This window comes from Oncorhynchus gorbuscha, linkage group LG06 (assembly GCF_021184085.1).
Source record: "Oncorhynchus gorbuscha isolate QuinsamMale2020 ecotype Even-year linkage group LG06, OgorEven_v1.0, whole genome shotgun sequence".
NCBI classification, from domain to species: domain Eukaryota; kingdom Metazoa; phylum Chordata; class Actinopteri; order Salmoniformes; family Salmonidae; genus Oncorhynchus; species Oncorhynchus gorbuscha.
The window spans coordinates 88465207-88486146 of record NC_060178.1 but is presented as its reverse complement, the minus strand read 5'-3'; the positions used below and the strand labels follow the sequence as shown (position 1 = coordinate 88486146).

Sequence of the window (20940 nt, the reverse complement as noted above, 5' to 3'; positions counted from 1 at the left end):
ATGGGGAAAAAGATTGTACTTTTTGGAGAAATGTCTTCTGGTCTGATGAAACAAAAATATACCTGTTTGACCATAATGACAATCGTTATGTTTGGAGGATAAAGGGGGAGGCTTGCAAGTCGAAGAACACCATCCCAACCATGAAGCACGGGGGTGGCAGCATCATGTTGTGGGGGTGCTTTGCTGCAGGAGGGACCTGTGCACTGCACAAAACAGATGGAATCATGAGGTAGGAAAATGATGTGGATATATTGACGCAACATCTCAAGACATCAGTCAGGAAGTTTAAGCTTGGCCGCAAATGAGTCTTCCAAATGGACAATGACCACAAGCATACTTCCAAAGTTATGGCTTAAGGACAACAAAGTAAAGGTATTGGAGTGGCCATCACAAAGCCCTGACATCAATCCCATAGAAAATATGTGGGCAGAACTGAAAAAGCGTGTGCGAGCAAAGGAGGCCTACAATCCTGAATCAGTTACACCATCTCTGTCATGAGGAATGGAACAAAATTCACCCAACTTATTGTGGGAAGCTTGTGGAAGGCTACCTGAAACGTTTGATCCAAGTAAAAAAAATGTAAAGGCAATGCTACCAAATACTAATTGAGTGTATGTAAACTTCAGACCCACTGGGAATGTGATGAAATGAATTAAAGCTGAAATAAATGTTTTTTCTCTACTATTATTCTGACATTTCACAATCTTAAAATGAAGTGGGGATCCTAACTGACCTAAAACAGGGAATTTGTACTTTGTCAGGAATGGTTAAAAACTGAGTTGAAATGTATTTGGCTAAGGTGTATGTAAACTTCTGACTTCAACTCCATGCTGAGCACTTGTTGGCTGCTTTTTCTTCACTCTGCCGTCCAACTCATCCCAAATCACCTCAAATGGTCTTCTAGGCAGAGTTCCTCTGTTCGGTGTCTGTGTTCTTTGCCCATCTTAATCTTTTCTTTTTATTGGCCAGTCTGAGATATGGCTCTTTCTTTGGAACTCTGCCTAGAAGGCCAGCATCCCGGAGTCGCCTTTTCACTGTTCAAATCAAAGTATATTTGTCACGTGCGCCAAATACAACAGGTGTAGACCTTACCGTGAAATGCTTACTTACAGGCTCTAACCAACAATGCAAAAAAAGGTATTAGGTGAACAATAGGTCAGTAAAGAAATAAAAACAACAGTAAATAAACAGTGAAAAATAACAGTAGCGAGGCTACATACAGTAGTGAGGCTATAAAAGTAGTGAGGCTACATACAGACACGGGTTAGTCAGGCTGTTTGAGGGAGTATGTACATGTAGATATGGATAAAGTGACTACGCATATATGATGGACAGAGAATAGCAGTAGCGTAAAAGAGGGGGTGGTGGGACACAATGCAGGGAGCTCGGTTAGCCAATGTGTGGGAGCACTGGTTGGTCGGGCCAATTGAGGTAGTATGTACATAAATGTATAGAGACTAAAGTGACTATGCATATAAGATAAACAGAGAATAGCAGCAGCGTAAAAGAGGGGTTGGGGGGGACACACAATGCAAATAGTCCGGGTAGCCATTTGGTTACCTGTTCAGGAGTCTTATGGCTTGGGGGTAAAAACTTTTGAGATGCCTTTTTGTCCTTGACTCCGGTACCGCTTGCCATGCGGTAGTAGAGAGAACAGTCTATGACTTGGGTGGCTGGGGTCTTTGACAATTTTTAGGGCCTTCCTCTGACACCGCCTGGTGTAGAGGTCCTGGATGACAGGCAGCTTAGCTCCAGTAATATACTGGGCCGTATGCACTACCCTCTGTAGTGCCTTGCGGTCGGAGGCCGATCAATTGCCGTAGCAGGCAGTGAAGCAACCAGTCAGGATGCTCTCAATGTTGCAGCTGTAGAACCTTTTGAGGATCTCAGGAACCATGCCAAATCTTTTTTAGTTTCCTGATGGCCTTGTCGTGCCCTCTTCACGACCGTCTTGGTGTGTTTGGACCATTCTAGTTTGTTGGTTATGTGGACACCAAGGAACTTGAAGCTCTCAACCTTCCCCACTACCATCGATGAGAATTGGGCGTGCTCGGTCCTCCTTTTCCTGTAGTCCACAGTCATCTCCTCAGTCTTGCTTACTTCGAGGGATAGGTTGTTATTTTGTCACCATCTGGACAGGTCTCTGACCTCCTCCCTAACGGCTGTTGACGTTGAGACTGGTGTTTTGCGGGTACTATTTAATGAAGCTGCCATTTGAGGACTTGTGAGGCGTCTGTTTCTCAAACTAAACACTCTAATGCACTTGTCCTCTTGCTCAGTTGTGCACCAGGGCCTCCCACTCCTCTTTCTATTCTGATTAGAGCCAGTTTGCGCTGTTCTGTGAAGGGAGTAGTACACAGCATTGTACGAGATCTTCAGTTTCTTGGCAATTTCTCGCAAGGAATAGCCTTCATTTCTCAGAACAAGAATAGACTGACGAATTTCAGAAGAAAGTCTTTTGTTTGTGGCCACTTTAAGCCTGTAATCGAACCCACAAATGCTGATGCTCCTGAAACACAACTAGTCTAAAGAATCCTTCAGTTTTATTGCTTCTTTAATCAGGACCACAGTTTTCAGCTGTGCTAACATAATTTCAAAAGGTTTTTGTAATCATCAATTAGCCTTTTAAAATTATTAACTTGGATTAGCTAGTACAATGTGCCATTGGAACACAGGTGTGATGGTTGCTGATAATGGGCCTCTGTACGCCTATGTAGATATTCCATAAAGAAATCAGTTGTTTCCAGCTACAATAGTCATTTACAACATTAACAATGTTTACACTGTATTTCTGACCAATTTGATGTTATTTTAATGGGCAAAAAATTTGCTTTTCTTTCAAAACCTGGACTTTTCTAAGTGACCCCAAACCTTTGAATGGTATTGTGTATATTGTATTTTTTACTGTCAAACATTAATTGAGACATAATTTAGCAGCCAGGTAAGTTATTGGCTATGCCTGAAATCTGTGCTGCTTACTACACACTAAAACGGCATAATATGTACAAATCTTACTACATTAGAAGGTCTGTTTTTAGTAAAATCGAATGCAGTAAGCAACAAATATCAACATACTAGGCTCATCCATACTGAGAATGCATAATCTAATGCACAATTGCGTTGATTACCGCCATTCGCTCATTTTGGGTACAGCGTGAAACCATATCTGATTATCAGCTGTTGTCAAACACACGTGGGTCTGAAAAGACTAATCTCTTCCTCAATAGTGTGCAGTGAATTTTACTAGATGAAAAGCCAACATGAGTATGACATCCTGGCATTTAAAGCATACAACATTTTGGGAATTTCACATAGTATAACATTTTATATTTTCGTAAAACCCACAATGCCAACTATTTAGTATGGGTATTCGGACATAGCTATTGATATCTATAAAGGGTAAATAAGAGAGCAATATACTTTGACTGAAGTTAGAAATTAACGCACGGTGACGTACAATGCTGTTCATAGCTCTGAGTGAATGCAGTTATGATTTCTAGTGTCTCTACAGATGGAGCACCTGGGTGGTTGGCATCAGTCTAATGTCCTAAGTCTATCTGCCTCCCAAATGCCACCCTATTCCCCTACTTACAGTAGTGCACGACTTTTGACCAGTGTCTGTATAGAGTCATGTCTTATGTTTCTGTCATCTCCTGCCCTCAGATAGAGTCAGCAGACGCCTGTTTGATCCTAGCTAATAAATACTGTGCAGACCCTGATGCTGAGGATGCCTCCAACATCATGAGGTACAGAGACAACTTAACCAAGCTGTGTTGTATAACTGTGTATTGGAAATATGGAAATGTATTCTGATATACAAAAGTTATTCCATGTTCTATCGCCTTGATAAATTACGCAAGTACAGTATGCTTGAGAGCACGTGAAAATGTATTCTGGAGAAATGCATTGATAATACATACCAATGTCTAACCTCAAGTTCCCTAAGCAAGTGTGTTACTACTACTGTGTCCTAGATTTGTTAGATGGGTCTTAAGTTGTTTCTTGTAACAATATTCCAGGGTGATATCCATCAAGAACTACCACCCAAAAATCAGAATCATTACCCAGATGTTGCAGTACCACAACAAGGTGTGTACAGTACAAACCCTTCAGAGGGCTACTTTTTACACTGTGTCATTGAACTCCAGCGGAGGCAGGCGAACATGAGTTCTCTACTGATGCTCTTCCTGCACCTCCTTTGTATAGAAGGGTTGCAAAATTCAGGAAATGTACGAGAATTCTATAACCCCAATCTCGCTCCACCTTTCCTGCGTGTCCCCAGGCCCACCTTTTGAATATTCCCAGTTGGAACTGGAAGGAGGGTGACGATGCCATTTGCCTTGCTGAGCTGAAGCTGGGCTTCATAGCACAGAGCTGTCTGGCTCAGGGCCTGTCCACCATGCTGGCCAACCTCTTCTCCATGAGGTCCTTCATCAAGGTACTCGTTAGGGAGAGCCAAAGAGACTGTAATTGTTAGGTTGTCCGTTTAAATCCGTCTCGAAGGACCAGGAAGAGCCAGAGATATTGAACTAACATTATTCTACTTTTCCACAGCCTTTAGTACAGTAATGTTCACACGTTTTCTGACTGTATTTGCATTTTCAGAATACTTGTCTTATATTTAAGTATACACCATACAGTACAGACACTCTTAAAGTGTTATTTGCTTTATGGTCACTTTGTTAACCTTTGTGTGAGTGAAATATGTTGATGATAAAATACTTTACCTCTGCAAGCCATGTTTTATCTGTTATTGTTTCAGATTGAAGAGGACACGTGGCAGAAGTATTACCTGGAAGGAGTAGCCAATGAAATGTACACTGAGTATCTGTCTAGTGCCTTTGTGGGCTTATCCTTCCCCACCATTTGTGAGTAAGTATGACCCTCTTTTCTGAAGTACCCTACTATATCAAGTATACTCTCTCCCCCTCTATCTTTTCTTTTCTCTCTCTCTCCATCCCTCTCCCTCATTTTCTCTCTCTCCATCCCTCTCCCTCATTTTCTCTCTCTCCATCCCTCTCCCTCATTTTCTCTCTCTCCATCCCTCTCCCTCATTTTCTCTCTCTCCATCCCTCTCCCTCATTTTCTCTCTCTCCATCCCTCTCCCTCATTTTCTCTCTCTCCATCCCTCTCCCTCATTTTCTCTCTCTCCATCCCTCTCCCTCATTTTCTCTCTCTCCATCCCTCTCCCTCATTTTCTCTCTCTCCATCCCTCTCCCTCATTTTCTCTCTCTCCATCCCTCTCCCTCATTTTCTCTCTCTCCATCCCTCTCCCTCATTTTCTCTCTCTCCATCCCTCTCCCTCATTTTCTCTCTCTCCATACCTCTCCCTCATTTTCTTTCTCTCCATACCTCTCCCTCATTTTCTCTCTCTCCATCCCTCTCCCTCATTTTCTTTCTCTCCATCCCTCTCCCTCATTTTCTCTCTCTCCATCCCTCTCCCTCATTTTTCTCTCTCTCCATCCCTCTCCCTCATTTTCTCTCTCTCCATCCCTCTCCCTCATTTTCTTTCTCTCTCCATCCCTCTCCCTCATTTTCTCTCTCTCCATCCCTCTCCCTCATTTTCTCTCTCTCCATCCCTCTCCCTCATTTTCTCTCTCTCCATCCCTCTCCCTCATTTTCTCTCTCTCCATCCCTCTCCCTCATTTTCTCTCTCTCCATCCCTCTCCCTCATTTTCTCTCTCTCCATCCCTCTCCCTCATTTTCTCTCTCTCTCCATCCCTCTCCCTCATTTTCTCTCTCTCCATCCCTCTCCCTCATTTTCTTTCTCTCTCCATCCCTCTCCCTCATTTTCTCTCTCTCCATCCCTCTCCCTCATTTTCTCTCTCTCCATCCCTCTCCCTCATTTTCTCTCTCTCCATCCCTCTCCCTCATTTTCTCTCTCTCCATCCCTCTCCCTCATTTTCTTTCTCTCTCCATCCCTCTCCCTCATTTTCTCTCTCTCCATCCCTCTCCCTCATTTTCTCTCTCTCCATCCCTCTCCCTCATTTTTCTCTCTCTCCATCCCTCTCCCTCATTTTCTCTCTCCATCCCTCTCCCTCATTTTCTCTCTCTCCATCCCTCTCCCTCATTTTCTCTCTCTCCATCCCTCTCCCTCATTTTTCTCTCTCTCCATCCCTCTCCCTCATTTTCTCTCTCTCCATCCCTCTCCCTCATTTTCTCTCTCTCCATCCCTCTCCCTCATTTTCTCTCTCTCCATCCCTCTCCCTCATTTTCTCTCTCTCCATACCTCTCCCTCATTTTCTTTCTCTACATCTGTCTGTCTCTCTCCTACTCATCCCTTTGATTGTGTATAAATATTGATGATTTTGAATGCTCCTCTCCAGACTCTGCTATGTGAAGCTGAAGCTGCTACTGATTGTGTATAAATATTGATGATTTTGAATGCTCCTCTCCAGACTCTGCTATGTGAAGCTGAAGCTGCTACTGATTGTGTATAAATATTGATGATTTTGAATGCTCCTCTCCAGACTCTGCTATGTGAAGCTGAAGCTGCTACTGATTGTGTATAAATATTGATGATTTTGAATGCTCCTCTCCAGACTCTGCTATGTGAAGCTGAAGCTGCTACTGATTGTGTATAAATATAGATGATTTTGAATGCTCCTCTCTAGACTCTGCTATGTGAAGCTGAAGCTGCTACTGATTGCTATCGAGTACAAGTCTGATATAAGGGAAAGCAGGTAAAGTTCACTGTGTTGTACATTGCCAATTGTACAATGTGATGTTTGTCAGAAATTGTATTGTACAAAATAATGTTGAACCAAGTCATATGCAGCACAGTACAGGTTGTCCATTTTCCAGATCTTTACATGCAAACCTCAATAGCCAGACTGCAATGACAATACAGCTGTCCTGACTGTGATCTATTGTAATGGATTTCAACTTCAACTTAATACACAGTACTCATCACTAATTGGCATTTTTGACACATTTTATGGTTTACAGATAGTTTACAAAGTTTGACAAAGAAAATGGTATTGTAACGGTTCTCTTCTATCTCCTCCTCTGACGAAGAGGTAGAACAAGGATCGGACCAAAATGCAGCGTGATGATGATTCATGATATTATAATGAAGGAAAAACTTACATACAGAAACTACAAAAATAACTAAATGAAATAACGAAAACCGAAACAGCCCTATCTGGTGCAAACACAAAGACAGGAACAATCACCCACGAAACACTCACAGAATATGGCTGCCTAAATATGGCTCCCAATCAGAGACAACGATAATCACCTGACTCTGGCTGAGAACCGCCTCAGGCAGCCATAGACTACGTAGACACCCCACAAAACCCCAAGACAAAAAACACACCACAATAACCCATGTCACACCCTGGCCTGACCAAATAAATAAAGAAAACACAAAATACTAAGACCAAGGCGTGACAGAACCCCCCCCCCCGGACTCCCGGACGCACCTCAAAACCATAGGGAGGGTCAGGGTGGGCGTCTGTCCATGGTGGCGGCTCCAGCTCTGGACGTGGACCCCACTCCATAAATGTCTTAGTTCCTCCCCCCCACGTCCTGGGATAGTCCACCCTTGCCGCCGACCATGGCCTAGTAGTCCTCACCCAGAACCCCACTGGACTGAGGGGCAGCTCGTGACTGAGGGGCAAGCTCGGGACTGAGGCAGCTCGGGACTGAGGGGTAGCTCGGGACTGAGGGGATGCTCGGGACTGAGGGGAAGCTCGGGACTGAGGGGAAGCCCAGCACTGAGGGGAAGCCCAGCACTGAGAGGAAGCTCAGCACTGAGAGGAAGCTCAGGCAGGTAGTTGGCTCCGGCAGATCCTGGCTGGGTGGCGGATCTGGAAGAGTCTGGTTGACTGGCAGATCTGGAAGAGTCTGGTTGACTGGCGGATCTGGAAGAGTCTGGTTGACTGGCGGATCTGGTAGTCTGGTTGACTGGCAGATCTGGAAGAGTCTGGTTGACTGGCAGATCTGGAAGAGTCTGGCTGACTGGCAGATCTGGAAGAGTCTGGTTGACTGGCAGATCTGGAGAGTCTGGCTGACTGGCAGATCTGGAAGAGTCTGGCTGACTGGCAGATCTGGAAGAGTCTGGCTGACTGGCAGATCTGGAAGAGTCTGGCTGACTGGCGGATCTAGCTGCTCTGGCTGCTCCATGCAGACTGGCAGCTCTGGCTGCTCCATGCAGACTGGCAGCTCTGGCTACTCCATGCAGACTGACAGCTCTGGCTGCTCCATGCAGACTGACAGCTCTGGCTGCTCTATGCAGACTGGCAGCTCTATGCAGACTGGCAGCTCTGGCTGCTCCATGCAGACTGACAGCGCTGGCTGCTCCATGCAGACTGGCAGCTCTGGCTGCTCTATGCAGACTGGCAGCTCAAGATGCTCCATGCAGTCTGATAGCTCAGGCTGCTCCATGCAGTCTGATAGCTCAGGCTGCTCCATGCAGACTGGCAGCTCAGGCTGCGCTGAACAGGCAGGAGACTCCAGCAGCGCTGTAGAGGAGGAAGGCTCTGGAAGCGCTGAACAGGCGGGAGACTCCAGCAGCGCTGTAGAGGAGAAAGGCTCTGATAGCGCTAGACAGGCGGGAGACTCCGACAGCGCTGGAGAGGCGAGGTGCACTGTAGGCCTGATGAGTGGTGCTGGCACTGGTGGAACTGGACCGAGAACATGCACAGGAAGCCTGGTGCTGGGAGCTGCCACCGGAGGACTGGTGTGTGGAGGTGGCTCTGGATAGACCGGACCGTGCAGGCGCACTGGAGCTCTTGAGCACCAAGCCTGCCCAACCTTACCTGGCTCGATGCCCACTCTAGCCCGGCCAATACGAAGAGCTGGTATGAACCGCACCGGGCTATGCACCCGCACTGGAAACACTGTGCGCTCCATAGCATAACACGGTGCCTGCCCGGTCTCTCTAGCCCCCCGGTAAGCACAGGGAGTTTGCGCAGATCTCCTACCTGGCATAGCCATACTCCCTGTGAGCCCCCTCCCAATAAATTTTGGGGGCTGACTCTCAGGCTTCCATCCGTGTCGCCGTGCTGCCTCCTCATACCAGCGCCTCTCCACTTTTGTCGCCTCCAGTTCTTCCTTGGGGCGGCGATATTCTCCAGGCTGAGCCCAAGGTCCTTCACCTGCCAGTTAGTCCTCCCATGTCCAGTCCTTCTCTTGCTGCACCTTGGCGCGGCTACACTAGCTCTGACGATTCTCATATTGTCCCTTCCATTCTCTATAGGTGGAGGTTCTCTAATCATTACTTGTCACTGTTTAATTATCATTTGTCATGCAGGTGAAAGAGGACCCAAACGCGACTTAACAGAAACAGAGTTTATTAATGTTCAAAACGGAATAACTGAAATCCTCTAGATGTAGAGGGGAAAACAACTGGAGAAGCGGCCACAGACTGCAGGTCGCTTCGGGTAGGCGCAGGCCGTAGTCGACTGAGACACCTGCTCACACGCAGCGTCTGAAGAAGGCACAAAACACGACAGGACAGGGTGATACACAATCACGGCAAAAAACACGACAGGACAGGGCGAAACGCAATCACAGCATGGAATACAAAACAAGGAACTGACGGCACAGGAACGGAACACAAAGGAATAAATAGGGACTCTAATCAGGGGAAAGGATCGGGAACAGGTGTGGGAAGACTAAATGATGATTAGGGGAATAGGAACAGCTGGGAGCAGGAACGGAACGATAGAGAGAAGAGAGAGCGAGAGAGTGAGAGAGGGAGGGGAGAGAGAGGGCTAGAAGGAGGGAAAGAACCAAATAAGACCAGCAGAGGGAAACGAATAGAATGGGAAGCACAGGGACAAGACAAGATAATAAATGACAAACATGACAGTACCCCCACTCACCGAGCGCCTCCTGGCGCTCTCGAGGAGGAACACTGGCGGCAACGGAGGAAATCATAGATCAAACGGTCCAGCACGTCCCGAGAAAGAACCCAACTCCTCTCCTCAGGACCGTAACGAAAAACGATAAAAAGGGAAACTAGGGTACTACTCTAAAAAAAAAAAAATGAGAACTAGGGACAGACTGAGACACAGCAAGGGCAGGGACAAGAACAGGAGAGATGCGATGGCAGGGAACAGACTGAGACCCAGCAAGACCAGGAGCAGAAGCAGAAAAAAAAATTACCAGACTTCTTCTGCGCGCAGTCTGAACACGCAGCCACGAAACGGCGCGTGTCACGCTCCTGAGTCGGCCACCAAAAGCGCTGGCGAATAGACGCAAGAGTGCCTCGAACACCGGGATGACCAGCTAACTTGGCAGAGTGAGCCCACTGAAGAACAGCCAGACGAGTGGAAACAGGAACGAAAAGGAGGTTACTAGGACAAGCGCGCGGCGACGCAGTGTGCGTGAGTGCTTGCTTAACCTGTCTTTCAATTCCCCAGACTGTCAACCCGACAACACGCCCATAAGGAAGAATCCCCTCGAGATCAGTAGAAGCCACAGAAGAACTAAACAGACGGGATAAGGCATCAGGCTTGGTGTTCTTGCTACCCGGACGGTAAGAAATCACAAACTCGAAACGAGCGAAAAACAACGCCCAACGAGCTTGACGGGCATTAAGTCGTTTGGCAGAACGGATGTACTCAAGGTTCTTATGGTCTGTCCAAACGACAAAAGGAACGGTCGCCCCCTCCAACCACTGTCGCCATTCGCCTAGGGCTAAGCGGATGGCGAGCAGTTCACGGTTACCCACATCATAGTTGCGCTCAGATGGCGACAGGCGATGAGAAAAATAAGCGCAAGGATGAACCTTATCGTCAGACTGGAAGCGCTGGGATAGAATGGCTCCCACGCCTACCTCTGAAGCGTCAACCTCGACAATAAATTGTCTAGTGACGTCAGGAGTAACGAGGATAGGAGCGGACGTAAAACGTTCTTTTAGAAGATCAAAAGCTCCCTGGGCGGAACCGGACCACTTAAAACACGTCTTGACAGAAGTAAGAGCTGTGAGAGGGGCAGCAACTTGACCGAAATTACGAATGAAACGCCGATAGAAATTAGCGAAACCTAAAAAGCGCTGCAACTCGACACGTGACCTTGGAACGGGCCAATCACTGACAGCTTGGACCTTAGCGGAATCCATCTGAATGCCTTCAGCGGAAATAACGGAACCGAGAAAAGTAACGGAGGAGACATGAAAAGAGCACTTCTCAGCCTTTACGTAGAGACAATTCTCTAAAAGGCGCTGTAGAACACGTCGAACGTGCTGAACATGAATCTCGAGTGACGGAGAAAAAATCAGGATATCGTCAAGATAGACAAAAACAAAAATGTTCAGCATGTCTCTCAGAACATCATTAACTAATGCCTGAAAAACAGCTGGCGCATTGGCGAGACCGAACGGCAGAACCCGGTACTCAAAATGCCCTAACGGAGTGTTAAACGCCGTTTTCCACTCGTCCCCCTCTCTGATGCGCACGAGATGGTAAGCGTTACGAAGGTCCAACTTAGTAAAGCACCTGGCTCCCTGCAGAATCTCGAAGGCTGATGACATAAGGGGAAGCGGATAACGATTCTTAACCGTTATGTCATTCAGCCCTCGATAATCCACGCAGGGGCGCAGAGTACCGTCCTTCTTCTTAACAAAAAGAACCCCGCCCCGGCCGGAGAAGAAGAAGGCACTATGGTACCGGCGTCAAGAGACACAGACAAATAATCCTCGAGAGCCTTACGTTCGGGAGCCGACAGAGAGTATAGTCTACCTCGAGGAGGCGTGGTCCCTGGAAGGAGATCAATACTACAATCATACGACCGGTGAGGAGGAAGGGAGTTGGCTCGGGACCGACTGAAGACCGTGCGCAGATCATGATATTCCTCCGGCACTCCTGTCAAATCGCCAGGTTCCTCCTGAGAAGTAGGGAGAGAAGAAACGGGAGGGATGGCAGACATTAAACACTTCACATGACAAGAAACGTTCCAGGATAGGATAGAATTACTAGACCAATTAATAGAAGGATTATGACATACTAGCCAGGGATGACCCAAAACAACAGGTGTAAACGGTGAACGGAAAATCAAAAAAGAAATAGTCTCACTGTGGTTACCAGATACTGTGAGAGTTAAAGGTAGTGTCTCAAATTTGATACTGGGAAGATGACTACCATCTAAGGCAAACATGGGCGTAGGCTTGTCTAACGGTCTGAAAGGAATGTTATGTTTCCGAACCCATGCTTCGTCCATGAAACAACCCTCAGCCCCAGAGTCAATCAAGGCACTGCATGTAGCACCCGAACCGGTCCAGCGTAGATGGACCGACATAGTAGTACAAGATCTAGATGAAGAGGACTGAGTAGTAGCGCTCACCAGTAGCCCTCCGCTTACTGATGGGCTCTGGCCTCTTACTGGACATGAATTAACAAAATGTCCAGCAACTCCGCAATAGAGGCACAGGCGGTTGGTGATCCTCCGTTCCCTCTCCTTATTCGAGATGCGAATCCCTCCCAGCTGCATGGGCTCAGTCTCAAAGCCAGAGGAGGGAGATGGTTGCGATGCGGAGCAGGGAAACACCGTTGATGCGAGCTCTCTTCCACGAGCCCGGTGACGAAGATCTACCCGTCGTTCTATGCGGATGGCGAGAGCAATCAAAGAGTCCACATCTGAAGGAACCTCCCGGGAGAGAATCTCATCCTTAACCACTGCGTGGAGTCCCTCCAGAAAACGAGCGAGCAGCGCCGGCTCGTTCCACTCACTAGAGGCAGCAAGAGTGCGAAACTCAATGGAATAATCCGTTATGGACCGTTCACCTTGGCATAAGGAAGCCAGGGCCCTAGAAGCCTCCCCACCAAAAACTGAACGGTCAAAAACCCGAATCATCTCCTCTTTAAAGTTCTGGAATTTGATAGAGCAATCAGCCCTTGCCTCCCAGATAGCTGTGCCCCATTCTCGAGCCCGGCCAGTAAGGAGTGAAATGACGTAAGCAACCCGAGCTCTCTCTCTAGAGTATGTGTTGGGTTGGAGAGAGAACACAATCTCACACTGCGTGAGAAAGGAGCGGCACTCAGTGGGCTGCCCGGAGTAGCAAGGTGGGTTATTAACCCTAGGTTCTGGAGGCTCGGCAGGCCAGGAAGTAACAGGTGGCACGAGACGTAGACTCTGGAACTGTCCAGAGAGGTCGGAAACCTGAGCAGCCAGGTTTTCCACGGCCTGGCGAGCAGCGGACAATTCCTGCTCGTGTCTGCCGAGCATGGCTCCTTGGATCTCGACGGCAGTGTAACGAGCGTCTGAAGTCGCTGGGTCCATTCTTTGGTCGGTTCCTTCTGTCATGCAGGTGAAAGAGGACCCAAACGCGACTTAACAGAAACAGAGTTTATTAATGTTCAAAACGGAATAACTGAAATCCTCTAGATGTAGAGGGAAAACAACTGGAGAAGCGGCCACAGACTGCAGGTCGCTTCGGGTAGGCGCAGGCCGTAGTCGACTGAGACACCTGCTCACACGCAGCGTCTGAAGAAGGCACAAAACACGACAGGACAGGGTGATACACAATCACGGCAAAAAACACGACAGGACAGGGCGAAACGCAATCACAGCATGGAATACAAAACAAGGAACTGACGGCACAGGAACGGAACACAAAGGAATAAATAGGGACTCTAATCAGGGGAAAGGATCGGGAACAGGTGTGGGAAGACTAAATGATGATTAGGGGAATAGGAACAGCTGGGAGCAGGAACGGAACGATAGAGAGAAGAGAGAGCGAGAGAGTGAGAGAGGGAGGGGGAGAGAGAGGGCTAGAAGGAGGGGAAAGAACCAAATAAGACCAGCAGAGGGAAACGAATAGAATGGGAAGCACAGGGACAAGACAAGATAATAAATGACAAACATGACATCATTGGGTGATGGCAGCCATTTAATAATACCAGTGACACCTGCATTTGTTTTTAGCTTGAATCCCAAGGAAATACAGTACCTCACCAACCCGTGTTTGTCCGAAAGGCGTAACTTGTGTACCATTCCTTGTGATTAGTGCATTAGGATGTTAAATGTAACAGAAAGATTCTCCTCATTGACGACCATGTATATGTGTTTGTATTGACAACAGCACCCTCATCAACCCTGGGAACCATGTGACGATGCAGGAAGGAACCCTGGGGTTCTTTATCGCCAGTGATGCCAAAGAAGTAAAGAGGTACGTGAATGTTTCGAGTTTCAAGTTTTAATGTCACATGCACAAGTACAGTGAAATGCCTTTCTAGCAAGCTATTTCCCAACAATGCAGTAATCAATAACAGTGTAATACTAAAAATAACAGGGTAGAACAAAAACACATGAGATAGAAAAATAATAAATAATAAGAACACGATGAGGTAAGTAAGTATACTATATACAGGGTCAGTTCCAGTACCATATTTACAATGTGCAGGGATACTGGAGTGATAGAGGTAAATATGTAAAGGGATAAGGTGACTAGGCATCAGGATAAAATGTACTGCAAATGTAGGAAAATGTACCTAATTGCCTCTGTTAGAAGAGACAGAAAGCCTACAAATACAGTTTGATATCAAACTACTGTATTTTCAATTACTCTTGGACTTGCTGATGATTTAATACTGTGCTGTTTTCTTAGGGCACTTTTTTACTGCAAAGCTTGTCACGATGACATCACAGATCCCAAAAGGATAAAGAAATGTGGATGCAAACGATGTAAGTATTTATTTACTGTTCTTTAATTAATAACAATATTTATTGAGCTTTGTCTTTAATGCACAGGCATATTTTAATATGCATATGTAGATACTGTATAAAACTGTGCATTACGCCTCGATCACACCTACTTTGTTGTTGTGCAAAATGGTATGCAGCATCCTCTGGATATGTGTGCAACAAAAGTTCAACATTCACCTTCTGCTACCGTTTCTGTTAAGCCGTCTACGCATACAGTTTAACACATACAGTTTAACACATACAGTTTGACACATACAGTTTGACACATACAGTTTAACACATACAGTTTGACACATACAGTTTAACACATACAGTTTAACACATACAGTTTGACACATACAGTTTAACACATACAGTTTAACACATACAGTTTGACACATACAGTTTAACACATACAGTTTGACACATACAGTTTAACACATACATTACATTACATTTACATTTAAGTCATTTAGCAGACGCTCTTATCCAGAGCGACTTACAAATTGGTGCATTCACCTTATGACATCCAGTGGGACAGTCACTTAACAATAGTGCATCTAAAACTTAGGGGGGTGAGAGGGATTACTTATCCTATCCTAGGTATTCCTTAAAGAGGTGGGGTTTCAGGTGTCTCCGGAAGGTGGTGATTGACTCCGCTGTCCTGGCGTCGTGAGGGAGTTTGTTCCACCATTGGGGGGCCAGGGCAGCGAACAGTTTTGACTGGGCTGAGCGGGAGCTGTACTTCCTCAGTGGTAGGGAGGCGAGCAGGCCAGAGGTGGATGAACGCAGTGCCCTTGTTTGGGTGTAGGGCCTGATCAGAGCCTGGAGGTACTGAGGTGCCGTTCCCCTCACAGCTCCGTAGGCAAGCACCATGGTCTTGTAGCGGATGCGAGCTTCAACTGGAAGCCAGTGGAGAGAACGGAGGAGCGGGGTGACGTGAGAGAACTTGGGAAGGTTGAACACCAGACGGGCTGCGGCGTTCTGGATGAGTTGAAGGGGTTTAATGGCACAGGCAGGGAGCCCAGCCAACAGCGAGTTGCAGTAATCCAGACGGGAGATGACAAGTGCCTGGATTAGGACCTGCGCCGCTTCCTGTGTGAGGCAGGGTCGTACTCTGCGGATGTTGTAGAGCATGAACCTACAGGAACGGGCCACCGCCTTGATGTTGGTTGAGAACGACAGGGTGTTGTCCAGGATCACGCCAAGGTTCTTGGCGCTCTGGGAGGAGGACACAATGGAGTTGTCAACCGTGATGGCGAGATCATGGAACGGGCAGTCCTTCCCCGGGAGGAAGAGCAGCTCCGTCTTGCCGAGGTTCAGCTTGAGGTGGTGATCCGTCATCCACACTGATATGTCTGCCAGACATGCAGAGATGCGATTCGCCACCTGGTCATCAGAAGGGGGAAAGGAGAAGATTAATTGTGTGTCGTCGGCATAGCAATGATAAGAGAGACCATGTGAGGTTATGACAGAGCCAAGTGACTTGGTGTATAGCGAGAATAGGAGAGGGCCAAGAACAGAGCCCTGTGGGACACCAGTGGTGAGAGCGCATGGTGAGGAGACAGATTCTCGCCACGCCACCTGGTAGGAGCGACCTGTCAGGTAGGATGCAATCCAAGCGTGGGCCGCGCCGGAGATGCCCAACTCGGAGAGGGTGGAGAGGAGGATCTGATGGTTCACAGTATCGAAGGCAGCCGACAGATCTAGAAGGATGAGAGCAGAGGAGAGAGAGTTAGCTTTAGCAGTGCGGAGCGCCTCCGTGATACAGAGGAGAGCAGTCTCAGTTGAATGACTAGTCTTGAAACCTGACTGATTTGGATCAAGAAGGTCATTCAGAGAGAGATAGCGGGAGAGCTGGCCAAGGACGGCACGTTCAAGAGTTTTGGAGAGAAAAGAAAGAAGGGATACTGGTCTGTAATTGTTGACATCGGAGGGATCGAGTGTAGGTTTTTTCAGAAGGGGTGCAACTCGCTCTCTTGAAGACGGAAGGGACGTAGCCAGCGGTCAGGGATGAGTTGATGAGCGAGGTGAGGTAAGGGAGAAGGTCTCCGGAAATGGTCTGGAGAAGAGAGGAGGGGATAGGGTCAAGCGGGCAGGTTGTTGGGCGGCCGGCCGTCACAAGACGCGAGATTTCATCTGGAGAGAGAGGGGAGAAAGAGGTCAGAGCACAGGGTAGGGCAGTGTGAGCAGAACCAGCGGTGTCGTTTGACTTAGCAAACAAGGATCGGATGTCGTTTAACACATACACATACATTTTGACACATACAGTTTGACACATACAGTTTAACACATACAGTTTGACACATACAGTTTAACACATACAGTTTAACACATACAGTTTGACACATACAGTTTGACACATACAGTTTAACACATACAGTTTGACACATACAGTTTAACACATACAGTTTGACACATACAGTTTAACACATACAGTTTAACACATACAGTTTGACACATACAGTTTAACACATACAGTTTGACACATACATTTTAACACATACAGTTTGACACATACAGTTTGACACATACAGTTTAACACATACAGTTTAACACATACAGTTTGACACATACAGTTTGACACATACAGTTTAACACATACAGTTTGACACATACAGTTTAACACATACAGTTTGACACATACAGTTTAACACATACAGTTTGACACATACATTTTAACACATACAGTTTGACACATACAGTTTGACACATACAGTTTAACACATACAGTTTGACACATACAGTTTGACACATACAGTTTGACACATACAGTTTGACGCAATACGTTCAATAAATCCAACGTATGCACCACACAGAGCGCACTGCAACTGCCTCTTCAATGGAATGCTGCAAGGCAAACGCATCGTTCCGTTGGAAATGAATGTACTTCTGGTGTACCAAAATGCAATGACGCTGTCGGTGTGATCGAGGTGTTAGTTTAAAAAAAATAAAAGGTATTTGAACAATATGTATACTGTACATGGATTATACTGTACTGAATGTTCTACTATACACATTTCTATAATTATTAGATATTATTCATGTACAATAACTACCAAAGTTGTTGAATAAAAACCTCTTCTGATGCCCGTTGACAGGTATTTGTTTAGAGGTTTGAGCAGAGCCCAACATTAACATACACATTATAGTGTCACTACATTGTCTGTGTCATATGTGACACCCTGTTTCCTTTATAGTGCACTACTTTTGACCAGGACCCATAGAACTGTGGTCAAAAGTAATGCCTTATATTGGGAAAAGGATGCCATTTGGAACAAAGCTATTGTCTTTACACGATCTGCATAGCCATTTGTCTAAACCAGTTATGTCCTTTATTAATAATCCACAGGATAAAACCCTGTAATCTCTGCCTCAGGAAAGGCTATATGATTATTTTAAACAAGCATCCAGTGCACAAATAACTGTGTACAGAAAATTAATAAAGTGTCATTTGGGCTAACTCCCAAATGACACTTTATTCCCTATATATTGCACTACGTTTGACCAGATCCCACAGGGCCCTGGTCATAAGTAGTGGACACAATAAGGAATAGGTGGCCATTTTGGTCGCATATTTATTCATATTTAATGTAGCACTCAATAAAGAGAATGAGGATATAGAAACAAATAGCCTGGTCCCAGATCTGTCATGTTTGGCATTACAATGACCATAGAAGTTGGCAAAACAATCTGAGCAGATCTGGGACCAGTCATGACAACAACAAAAACAGTGTGATCTGTCTTAAATCTGTTTTTATTTTCTCCTTTCAAGATTTCAAACAGGCTTCTTCTATATTGTGCCTTGTTTAAAGAGGCTTGCCTCATGTAACTTTGATGACCATATCTACTGACGCTAATGTTTGATGTATTCTCTTTCTGCTGCCTTGGAACATGAAACAATGTGTTAACTGTTCACGTATAGTGCTTTATTGTGAGTAATATAGGTGCCCTACCCCTACCCTCCGTAGTACAGCCTGCTACCCTTGAGTTCAATCTTTTTTGTTATTGTTGAGTGTAATGCACATGTTGCATGTGGCGATGGTGGACACTTCTGCCTGCATCCTTCACGTTCACTCACATCTCATTTGCACGCTATACTCTCAGGTCAAGGAGAACACAAAAAACGTGATGATTGGTAGATTTGTCGACCCTATACATTAGGGTAGATACCCGTCAACCTTAAGTATTTGATGAAGCCAAATATACAATGTAGCCTTAAACGAGTCCAATTACATAACAATTATTTTTCCTGTGGTACAAGAGAAAAAAAGAGGGTGCTAGTTTGTACCAATTATATATATTTTTTTGACCCTGTAAAGGAACCCTTTTTTGGCCTTTTTACATCAGTTCTTCGAATAACCATGTGTATAGTTCTTAATTACATTGACAGAACCAGAGGGTTCTTCATTACACTGTTCAACATTTTCTGGCTACTGGTTGCAGTGGAAATTCAGTAAATATTCAAAAACTGTATTTTTAGAGCTCGATTAAGGTATTATTGCTGTAAGGGACAGTTTGCTGCTTTATTCTGATTACTTTGGAGTGAACCAAAGATGGCGCCGAAGAACATGGTTGACGTTTTACATTCTCCCAACCAATTGTGTTGTTTTGATATTTTTGGGGGGTTTGTGTAACTTATTGATTTTACTTATTGTGTACGTAATGTTGGTGCTACTGTCCCTTCTGACCGAAAATAACTTCTCGGCATGAGAACAGCGATTACTCACCGCAGACTGGAAGAAACTTTTTCCTTTAACGAGTCCGACGAGAAGGATATCTTGCTTTCACTGGAACAGGCCCAGATCCTCGCCTCCTTCTGAGAGTCCGTAGGTGAGTGAGTAAACCCCCACTGTCATCCGTTCTTCTTGCTAACGTGCAATCATTGGAAAATAAAATTGATGACCTACGATTAAGATTATCCTACCAACGGGACATCAAAAACTGTAACATCTTATGTTTTACGTGACGTGACTGAACGACAATACGGATAATATAGAGCTGCCGGTATTTTCCATGCACCTGCAGAACAGAGATGCTACCTCTGGTAAGACGAGGAGTGGGGGTGTGTGTCTATTTGTCAATAACAGCTGGTGCGCGATGTCTAATATTAAAGAAGTCTTAAAGAAGTACCTTATGATAAGCTGTAGACCACACTATCTACCAAGAGAGTTCTCATCTATATTATTCATAGCCGTCTATTTACCACCACAGAACGAAGCTGGCAATAAGACCACTCTCAACCAACTCTATAAGGCCGTAAGCAAAGAAGAAAATGCTTACCCAGAAACGGTGCTACTAGTGGCCGGGGACTTTAATGCAGGCAAACTTAAATCAGTTTGGACAAATTTTTACCAGCATGTCATAGGTGCAACAAGAGGGAAAAAAATCCTGGACCACCTTTACTCCACACACAGAGATGCATACAAAGCTCTCCCCCGCCCTCCATTTGGCAAATCTTACCATAATTCTACCCTCCTGATTCCTGCTTACAAGCAACATCTAAAGCGGGAAGTACCAGTGACTCAAACAATACAGAAGTGGTCAGATGACTCGGATGCTACACTACAGGACTGTTTTGCTAGCACAGACTAGAAAATGTTCCGGGATTCATCCAATGGCATTGAGGAGTACACCATCTCAGTCATCGACTTCATCAATAAGTGCATCGACGACGTCGTTCTCACAGTGACTTTACGTACATATCCGAACCAGAAGCCATGGATTACAGGCAACATCCGCATTGAGCTAAAGGCTAGAGCTGTCGCTTTCAAGCAGTGGGAGACTAATCCAGACGCTTATAGGGAATCCAGCTATGCCCTCAGACGAACCATCAAACAAGCCAAGCGTCAATACAGGATTAAGATGAAATCCTACTACACCGGCTCTGATGCTCGTCGGATGTGGCAGGGCTTAAAAGTATTAAGGACTACAAAGGGAAACCCAGACGCAAGCTGCCCAGTGACGTGAGCCTACCAGTCGAGCTAAATGCCTTTTATGCTCGCTTCGAGGCAAGCAACACTGAAGCTTGCATGAAAGCATCAGCTGTTCTGGACGACTGTGTGATAACGCTCTCAGTAGCCGATGTGAACAAAACCTTTAAACAGGTCAATATTCACAAAGCCGCTGGGCCAGACGGATTACCAGGACATGTACTCAAAGCATGCGCAGACCAACTGTCAAGTGTCTTCACTGACATTTTCAACCTCTCCCTGAACGAATCTGTAATACCAACATGTTTACAGCAGAACACTATAGTCCCTGTGCCCAAGAAAATGAAGGTAACCTGCCTAAATGATTACGGCCCTG

General features: G+C 45.9%; 1 protein-coding gene across 5 annotated transcripts in view; it reads left to right on the top strand.

Annotated features, from left to right (window-relative positions):
- Nucleotides 1–20940, top strand: part of LOC124038495 (calcium-activated potassium channel subunit alpha-1-like) — a 235993-nt gene that overhangs the window by 158848 nt on the left and 56205 nt on the right. For 4 of the 5 annotated variants that reach the window (XM_046354452.1, XM_046354450.1, XM_046354453.1 and 1 more), the window contains exons 12-18: nucleotides 3664–3746; nucleotides 4020–4089; nucleotides 4283–4438; nucleotides 4763–4872; nucleotides 6615–6683; nucleotides 14030–14116; nucleotides 14555–14631. In XM_046354452.1, coding sequence (XP_046210408.1) covers nucleotides 3664–3746; nucleotides 4020–4089; nucleotides 4283–4438; nucleotides 4763–4872; nucleotides 6615–6683; nucleotides 14030–14116; nucleotides 14555–14631 — 652 coding nt within the window. Of the gene's footprint in view, nucleotides 1–3663; nucleotides 3747–4019; nucleotides 4090–4282; nucleotides 4439–4762; nucleotides 4873–6614; nucleotides 6684–14029; nucleotides 14117–14554; nucleotides 14632–18556; nucleotides 18566–20940 lie in introns of all 5 variants that reach the window. The other variant, XM_046354448.1, reaches the window with a different exon arrangement.